Source organism: Entelurus aequoreus, linkage group LG02 (assembly GCF_033978785.1).
Source record: "Entelurus aequoreus isolate RoL-2023_Sb linkage group LG02, RoL_Eaeq_v1.1, whole genome shotgun sequence".
NCBI classification, from domain to species: Eukaryota; Metazoa; Chordata; class Actinopteri; order Syngnathiformes; family Syngnathidae; genus Entelurus; species Entelurus aequoreus.
Window position 1 is genome coordinate 40631502 of NC_084732.1, and position 10000 is coordinate 40641501.

The 10000-nt window shown below is 37.5% G+C and overlaps 1 protein-coding gene across 5 annotated transcripts in view; it reads left to right on the forward strand.

Moving 5' to 3' along the window:
• ppfibp2a (PPFIA binding protein 2a) overlaps window positions 1-10000 on the forward strand; it is a 52813-nt gene that overhangs the window by 34148 nt on the left and 8665 nt on the right. For all 5 annotated transcript variants that reach the window (XM_062026792.1, XM_062026801.1, XM_062026810.1 and 2 more), the window contains 6 exons: window positions 189-303; window positions 6758-6886; window positions 6967-7117; window positions 7217-7328; window positions 7446-7534; window positions 7623-7745. In XM_062026792.1, coding sequence (XP_061882776.1) covers window positions 189-303; window positions 6758-6886; window positions 6967-7117; window positions 7217-7328; window positions 7446-7534; window positions 7623-7745 — 719 coding nt within the window. The remainder of the gene's footprint in view (window positions 1-188; window positions 304-6757; window positions 6887-6966; window positions 7118-7216; window positions 7329-7445; window positions 7535-7622; window positions 7746-10000) is intronic.

Genomic DNA, 10000 nt, shown 5'->3' on the forward strand with positions numbered 1-10000 from the left:
CACATCCAAGCAGAGAAAACCACCTCTGACATTTATAACTTCCCCTCATTGAGATTTACCTCGCCAGAAATAAAACACATTCCCACTTTTAACCCTACAATAATTATTACCTTCAAACAGACATAAATACTGCCTATAAAATACAAATCCTATTTGTACTTATTAAATTGTTTTATACCATGTTCCAGTGAAGTCGGAGAAAGTGAACAACGGCACTGGGACAAATTCACCACCAGGCCAGAGGACCGTGGGCTCGCCAGACTATATTAAGACTAACCGGAGCCTCAGGAGGCTGTGGGGGAAGTAAGTGTTGACAAATGCTTCATTATGCATCAAAGCACTAAAGACCTAAACCAGTGTTTCTTAACCATAGGGCTGGGGTGCAATGCTAAAATGTATGTTTCTCAGCTGTGGTCCATATGGGCCACAGCGGTACTCAATTGTAATACACTTTTCCACCACCAATGGCAGTAACGACAAGCTCAAACAAACAGAAGAAGTCTGGAGCTCTTAAGCGCAATAAATATGACTAAAGTGGTGAAGCTGTAAAAAAAAAACCATATTCATCATTAATATCGTTTATTGTAGCACAACATATTTGAATCCCTACATATGCAGTATATTTGATTAATACTTATTTTTCTATCAGCCTGACCTAAGCCCAAGGTTTATGTGTTATATAAATAATAATCTTTGTGATTAACATCTGGGATAGGCACCATAGCATCTGACAAGGTTTATCCTGTTAAACTTTTAAGTAGGTTAAATATAATTATTGAATACAAATAAATTCAAGAACAAGGTTACTAATTCAGTGTTAATATTTCAGTAGGCCCTGAAAGTGGAAAAGTTGGGCCCCGGGGTCAAAAATGTTAAGAACCCCCGTACTAAATTATACGGGTTTGCATGCATTAAAACATGTGCAAATTTAATAACACACGCAAAGCTAATCTACTAAACTTGTGTGCTGAGAATTGTGTCTTTTAAGTGAGCAAAATAGAGAGTCCAATCCATTAAGCGTTTGTCTTCACATATATGCAGAATATATGCTGCTTATCAGAATGCCCACAATACTGGGAAGAGGAGATGCAGATATAAACATTTAGCCCATGCAGTGTGATTTATCAAGACTCAAATTATCTGTTTTTGCAACTATATTTAGTATGTTTGAAAGGTAAGCGCAAACTGGCACTAAAAAATTCATTGTGAAGAAGCAACCGCTGCAATGATAGATATGCGTGTCAACATTTGGACTGTCAGAAAAAAAAATATTGTCATTATCTATTCAGAAATGAAATGATATAGTTTTATAACCGCTGGATGATTTAAGAGGCTGATGAAAATGTATCAAATTGATACGTTTTGATGTTTTTTTAATGACGTTTGTTTTTTTCATATAGGACAGTGGTTCTCAAACTTTCTTCACCAAGCACTACCTGTGAAAACACTTGGCTTTCCAAGTACCACCGTAATGACCAACATTAATATGCAGTGGTGTAGTAGGCCTAAGCATTCATTAAAAACAAGACAGAGGTTTCGTATACCAAGTATATTTGATAGTTGTGGCTACTGTAACATTACACACAGTTTGAACAGTAACACTATCTTTGAATATTTAAATAAGTGATCCTTTGACGTACCACTAGAAGGAGCCCGCGTACCACTAGTGGTACATGTACCACCGTTTGAGAATCACTGCTATAGGAGATATATATGATATGCATGTTCTATATACAACACTCTGGGGCATACCTGAGCCCACCTTTGGCATGCTAAAATAGATTTTGTTGTGTAGCTAGCGCTTCTATGTTGGCCCAAAAAAAGGTGAAACCGATTGTACTTGTGTGCTGCATGTTCCACAACATAGCAAAACACTGCAGGCTAAAACATATGACGCAATGGGTGTGCAGTTGGTCTAAAGGAGTGTCTCGATGGTGACAACCGATACAACTTTTGTACTTCAATTGTGCATGCAGTTTTAATAAATCATCCGAAACACACCCACTATCAGTACACACAATTGTATAGTTTACACACGATTTAGCAGATGTTATTTAGGATATTTGTACATCTGGCCCATAATGTTTGATATTGACTGTGTTGATATTCTGTGAGTGGAGGTATCAACATTTTGTTTTGTGGTGAGAAGCTTGCATTCACTTGTTTGTCAGTATTGACAGATAAAGATTTTTTCGCGAACAGAGAGAAACTCAGCTATTGTCAGTTATCATGATCGCTAAGAAAATAATAAACATATTGTCATGTTAATCGAGAGCAGTGAACTTTTTGTCAGTTAAGTAACTCTGTGGAATATTCTTTGTCAGCCTACCCTGCCAGAGAAAATATTTTATGTTTGAAAAATTGTGTAGCATAAAAAGCTGTAGTGTCAAGTACAAAATATAATAATAATAATCAGAAATAAGCTTTATTGACTAACTATGTTTAACATACAAATAATTTGACTTGGTAGACTATGCTCTTCGTTCAATTCATGAAACACAGAAAAGCGTAATATAAATAATAATGATAAAAATAATATATTTATTTTACAAAGCAACTTTCAAGGCACTAAACGTCACCATAGGCAATTTAAAAGCAAATCAAAAATTAGGCCTCTGGGCCACCTACTCAGTGGCCTAGTGGTTAGAGAGTCCGCCCTGAGATCAGTAGGTTGTGAGTTCAAACCCCGGCTGAGTCATACCAAAGACTATAAAAATGGGACCCATTACCTCCCTGCTTGGCACTCAGCATCAAGGGTTGGAATTGGGGGTTAAATCACCAAAAATGATTCCCGGGTGCGGCACCGCTGCTGCCCACTGCTCCACTCACCTCCCAGGGGGTGAACAAGGGGATGGGTCAAATGTAGAAGACAATATTCACCACACCTAGTGTGGTACTTTAACTTTAACTTAACTTTAACTTAAAATTACAATCAAACACAGTTTAAAGATGAAGGCGCAAGGTATTACATAAATCCTCCAAGTCTTCTTCTTCTTATTATTATTATTAGTAGTAGTACATTAATAATTGTATTATTATTATTATTATTATTATTATTGTGCAAAAAAATGCTTATCCTTCATGGTCTTGTTTGAAATACTTGGAAATAAAAATACATATAGTAAGTTTAATTGTACACAAAAAATTAATTAACTTAACAGTAAATGCAATGACTTGCATATGAAATAATTATCAACTTAAAGTGCTGCGACCCCGTAAGGGTAAGTGCCCTCATCCGAGATTATACTAAAGTTCTGTCCCTAAATACAACTAAAGATTGAAAATCTTGGATTAAAATGTATTTTCTGGATGTTTTTTGTTTCCGTTACAATAAACCTACCATAAAAAAAAACAATGTACCGTCCACAACTTCACAACTGTAGTTGAGTAAATACTTTATCTTAAACAGTGGTTCTCAAACTTTTTTCCACCAAATACCACGTTAAAAAACACCAGGCTCTACAAGTTCCACCATAATGACCAACAATAAAATGCTGTACCGTAATAGGCCTACATATTCATAAAAAACAAGGCAAATGTTATATTCACAAGTAATATATTTGGCCACTGTAAAAATACACACGGTTTGAACAATAGCACTGTGTTGAATATTTAATTATGTGATACCTTGGCATAACACTAGATGGAGCCTGCATATCACTAGTGTGAGTTTGAGAATCACTGATCGAGAGCATGGTGGCACAGGGGTTAGTGCATGTGCCTCACAATACGAAGGTCCTGAGTTCAATCCCGGGCTTGGGATCTTTCTGTGTGGCGTTTGTATGTTCTCCCCGTGATTGCGTGGGTTCCCTCCGGGTACTCCAGCTTCCTCCCACCCCCAAAAACATGCACCTCGGGATAGGTTGATTGGCAACACTAAATTGGCTCTAGTGTGTGAATGTTATAAATATGATAAATGGGTTGTACTTTTATAGCGCTTTTCTACCTTCAAGGTACTCAAAGCGCTTTGACAGTATTTCCACATTTACCCATGCACACACTAATGGCGGGAGCTGCCATGCAAGGCGCTAACCAGCAGCCATCAGAGGCAAAGGGTGAAGTGTCTTGCCCAAGGACACTACGGACGTGACTAGGAAGGTAGAAGGTGGGAATTGAACCCCAGTAACCAGCAACACTCCGATTGCTGGCACGGCCACTCTACCAACTTCGCCACGCCGCCCCATGTTGTCTATCTATCTGTGTTGGCCCTGTGATGAGGTGGCGACTTGTCCAGGGTGTACCCCGCCTTCCGCCCGAATGCAGCTGAGATAGGCTCCAGCACCCCCCGAGACCCCGAAAGGGACAAGCAGTAGAAAATGGATGGATGAATGGATGATCTAGAGTGCAAACACATAAACATTCTTCAACATCAATTTCAATCAAAAGTCAAACAATTTACAAGATGAAACTTGAGCATCAGTATACCAATGTTACTGCTCTAATTCAGCTAAATTGGTTTTATTCAGTCACATGACTTTCGAACGGAAGTAAACAGCATTATTTTGTTTTCGGCCACCAAACCAACATGGATACTGTGCAGCAAACAGAGTGCAAACTAATATATCTGAGTATGCAAGGGGCCGAGATATTCCCCACTAAAAGCAGATACGAGCAAAAAATCTAATTATGCAATGGAATATATTCATATACGTTATCAAAAAAAGATTTGTTGAGTGATCTCAAGGACTATCCGTCGGTCACGTTCCCAGACATGTGGAACTATCTGGTGCGCCACATGTCATTCTACACGGCAAGACAGATAAAATATTTGGAAAAGCATGGAGGCCTACAACTTCTTTGTGTGCGGTTGGGTCAAGGAAATTGCTATCAAGACTCCCGGATAAATCAAGCATCCTTTTTGCTCGGGTAGTGTTGTGTTTAATGCTTTAACTTCGCATCTACAGCCATGTTTGTTGCCTTGTTGTTGTACGCGCCGTTTACGAGTACACATGTTTTCCCCGTCTATGAAAATATAACTACAGATGTCAACATATATGTGCTGAAAGCTTCATTTATGATTGCTGCCCTTGGTAAGGCCTCCTTTATGTTTTACTCATATTTGATTTATTTTGTTTAGACTCGCCAAGTTGGTGGTTTGCAAAAATGTGTTGTAAAACCTCTGAAACAAGATAAAATACAATAATATTAAGATCATAATCATATGGGAAATACTAAACGTTAAAAGGCTACACCTACTGCTATTTCTTTTTAGAATGTAAGATAGTTGACTATTGTTTGTTTTGATATACCGTGAGGCAATAGGCCATTGCTGTTGTTTGTTTGAATGTATGGTTACCTCTTGGCAGCTGCTATCTGTGGAAAAATATATTTCAGCACAATGATTTTAAATACTTGACAGCTTGAAACTGTTTTTAACAAAGTAGTGAATAAAAAGATTTTCTATGATTTTTTTTTTTTTTTTTTTAACATTTTCAATCATGGTATCAAATCAGTATCAGGAACCATTAGGGATGGGAATCGAAAATCAGTTCAAACAAACCTTTAACAAAGTGATCACTGCAAACTTGTGCATTCTTCTATCTTTTCTCTCTTGGACTGGAGCGCATGCTCATTTTTTCGTCGTCTTTCGTAAAAACTTCACATCTTTCACCCTTCTTGATGACCTCTCAAGGAACTCTTAAAAAGCTTGTATCCTTTTCGCGATTTCAACGGTTCCAACAGTCTAAAACAATGCAAGCATAATTTTTCTTCAAGAAAGGCTAAATGCTAGGGGTGTGGGAAAAAATGTATTCAAATTTGAATTGCGATTCTCACGTTGTGCGATTCAGAATCGATTCTCATTTTTAAAAAATCTATTTTTTTATTTTTTTATTTTTATTTTTTAATTAATCAATCCAACAAAACAATACACATCAATACCATAACAATGCAATCCAATTCCAAAACCAAACCCGACCCAGCAACACTCAGAACTACAATAAACAGAGCAATTGAGAGGAGACACAAACACGACACAGAACAAACCAAAAGTAGTGAAACAAAAATTAATATTATCAACAACAGTATCAATATTAGTTACAATTTCAACATAGCAGTGATTAAAAATCCCTCATTTACATTATCATTAGACATTTATTAAAAAAAAAAGAACAATAGTGTCACAGTGGCTTACACTTGCATCGCATATCATAAGCTTGACAACACAATGTGTCCAATATTTTCACAAAGATAAAATAAGTCATATTTTTGGTTCATTTAATAGTTAAAACAAATTGACGTTATTGCAATCAGTTGATAAAACATTGTCCTTCACAATTATAAAAACCTTTTACAAAAATCTACTACTCTGCTTGCATGTCAGCAGAATGGGGTAGATCCTGCTGAAATCCTATGTATTGAATGAATAGAGAATCGCTTTGAATCGGGAAAATATCGTTTTTGAATCGAGAATCGCGTTGAATTGGAAAAAAACGATTTTGAATCGAATCGTGACACCAAGAATCGATATTGAATCGAATCGTGGGACAACCAAAGATTCGCAGCCCTACTAAATGCCGCCCAGAACGCTTTGACAGCAGACTCACACTGGTGCGCCACTTTAAGTTTTGCATAATGAATGAGCCGGACATGACGTCAGGTGAATACAACCCATAAGAGCAGTGACAATAAAACCACATTGTCATTGACTTCCAATAGAGCAGCCTCCTGCTGGTCATTGAGTGTTATCTTTTTTATTTTAACTTTCTGACAATTACTGTAACAAAATGATTTAGCCTTTACCTTACTGTCTATGCAGACTTCGAAGAACACATTCTGGAGGAACACAAGCATCGGACTCAGATGCTGGACCTTTCACAAGAGGGGGTTTCCGTGCCACAGCAGGAGCCAGACTGACTCGCACCCCTGAGTCTCAAAACTCTGTATGGTAGGAGTCTACAACCGAACTACTACTGAAATCATCATAGTCGAATTCATGTATCATTTATTTGCTTCTTTTTCTGTCAGTGACATAAATCTGCCATTCAGCCAGTGGGGTAGGGATCAAGTGTGCAGCTGGTTGGAGGACTATGGACTGGGCCAGTATGTCAACCTGACTAGGCAGTGGGTTGAAAGTGGACAGACACTAATTGCTGCCACGCCTCAGGATCTTGAGAAGGTTAACTATTAAGAGTCTTAGCTCTAATACACTATATGAAATAAAACACCTTTAAGATAGATTGATTTACTGTGAGGAAATGTGTTATTGCGACCTTAGGAGATGGGAATGAAGCATCCTCTGCACAGGAAGAAACTGCAGTTGGCGTTGAGGGCATTTACCAATAAAGTATCGGAGAAGTCAGCAGCCCTGGACCACATCTGGGTTACCCGTACGTCTACTCCTGATATGTTCTTATTTACACGATAAAAAAATTACTTATCACACGAGTGGTACTCCTCAAAACACACAAGGACCCAGATAAACTTTATTGTTGACTCTCATATAGGATGGCTGGATGATATTGGCTTGCCTCAGTATAAAGACCAGTTCCATGAAGCTCGTGTAGACGGCCGCATGATACAATACATTACTGTGGTAGGACAGATTTCCAATTTTGTTAAGAACATGCGTGTGCATATTTACAGTATATGAAGCTCATATTGTGTGTAATGTTTGTCTTCAGAATGACCTCTTGAGCCTAAAGGTGACCAGTCAGCTTCATCATCTTAGCATTAAATGTGCCATCCACGTCCTCCACGCTAACAAGTTCAACCCCCACTGCCTACGCCGCAGACCAGGGGAAGAGGTAAGCAAAGTTGGATAGATGTTGGATTTTTTTTTCAATTAAAATAGATGGATGAAAGATTTAACATTAATGTCAATATTATTAATAAATTGTTACTATTGAGATAATACACCCTCGCAACCCCAAGACGGACAAGCGGTAGAAATGGATGGATGGCTGGACAGAGCAAGTCAACCTGAAATACACTTAGTGCCCACAAGATGGAGACAAGCACACATATATAGGTTTTTCTTAGACAATTTATTCTACCACACAGGTCATAAACCCATCCAGCCATTTGTATTGCTTCTCCCTCTTGGGGTTGGAGGGCACAAGGCAGGGTACACTCTTAACAAGTCGCCTCCTCATCACAGGGCCAACGCAGACAAACAGCCATTCGCCATCTAAGACAATTTGTCACACACCAGGGGGTTGGTTGTCACATTGTTATTTTATTGGAAAAAGAAGGTAAAAAAGCAGACCTAAATTCCTCAAACCTTTCAAGAATACGGCGACACAAATTCTGATTTGCACTTTTGGCCTTGTACATTTCTAATATAGCTGTCTTTAATTAAAATTTCATTTATTTACAAATATGATTGTGAATGGTCTCAGCAACTTTAGACAAAAAATTTGAAACATTTTAATACGACCCCTTTAAACAATGAAAATGATAATAGCCTAATAACAGCTCATATACGTTCTTCTATAACTCGTTTTGATGGAGGGCCACGTTGCAGTTATCGATGCCCTCAATAAGCCGCTTGTAACAGTCAATATATAAGAACAATTGTCTCATATTATTATACAAGGGGAAACTGCACTTATTTTTTAAATTGTGCCTATCGTTTACAATTATTATGAAAGACATGACGACGGATGTACTTTTTAATGCATTCTTAACAAAAGTCTGCTTACAATGGAGCCTATGGTAGTCGCTCGATTCTTCCTATAAAGCCCTTAAAAACATCCATTGTAACCTTGCTGTAATTATATATGTAATGTAATAACAGGCACATTAATAATAACATTAAATATTTACATATTTTGCTCATTTCAAGCATACGCGGGGCAATAATTTCAGAAACGCATCACATTCTTTTTTTTTTAAACATTACTGATTATTATTCACTGCAGACTTTATGAGAGCCAAAAAACATAATAAAACGTCACTTACTGTACAGAGTCTGCTCTAAATAGGATGTCGACTGCTATGATGTTCATATATTCCCATTTAGAAGGACTCATAATCCTCGTGAAGAAACAAGGGGTGGAACCAAGGAACCAATTGTCTATTCGTGTTGTTCTCGTCATTTATGTGTCTAAATGGGCTGTCAAAGTGTACCAACTTGTCGGAATACGTCCTCATCCTTTGACTATCCAGGTGATACGCATGATTTATGATCCACAATAAAGTTTGATGAGCAAGGAAGTGAGTAAGCAGCTCATCAGTTGATCATGTCAACATTGTCACACATGCTCGTTGTACTTTTATTTACGTTTTTTTTACGAGTTAGAATATAATTTAAAAAATATCTCAGTCGTCATGTCTTTTATAATAATTGTGAACTATAGGGAAAATTCCAAAAAAGTGCAGTTTGGCTTTAATTATTATGGACAACTATGATTGGAAATCATAAGAACATCAGTGGTACTTTAACTTTAAGTCCATGTGACAAGCAGATATTCAAGTATTGTTTATATTAATGAAAACCTTTTTGAAATCTAAATTGACCCTACAGAGTGAATGTGAGTGTGAATCTTGTCAGTCTATTTGTGTTGGCCCTGCGATGAGGCGGCAAATTGCACAGGGTGTATCCCACCTTCCGCATGAGTGCAGCTGGCATAGGCTCAGAAGGTATAGTAAGGTATCTTCATAACTAGTCTAATTAATCAACACAGTTTATACAGAATAAATAATAAGAAAAGGGGTGTCTATACTTTTTTCACCAGGTCCCCATACTAACAAGTCAAAGCATGCGTCGGCCATTTTGATATTTTTGATTTTGTGAAAAAAAGTACTAAAAACATATATTATATATCAATATTTTAAGACATAATTGTTGTGACAGGTTTGAGTTACCGGTTACAGGTATTGTTTTAAAATGTAAGTTTTTTTCTCATTACATTGCAGGTTTTCTGATGTTTTTTGTTACATTTTTACTGCTTCTCTCTTATTTTATTTTTTAAATACTGTGGCCCAACAAAACCTAATCTGTGGGCCACACATGGCCCACGGAACATACCTAAAGTAGGGTTCACCCTTTCCAGCTCTC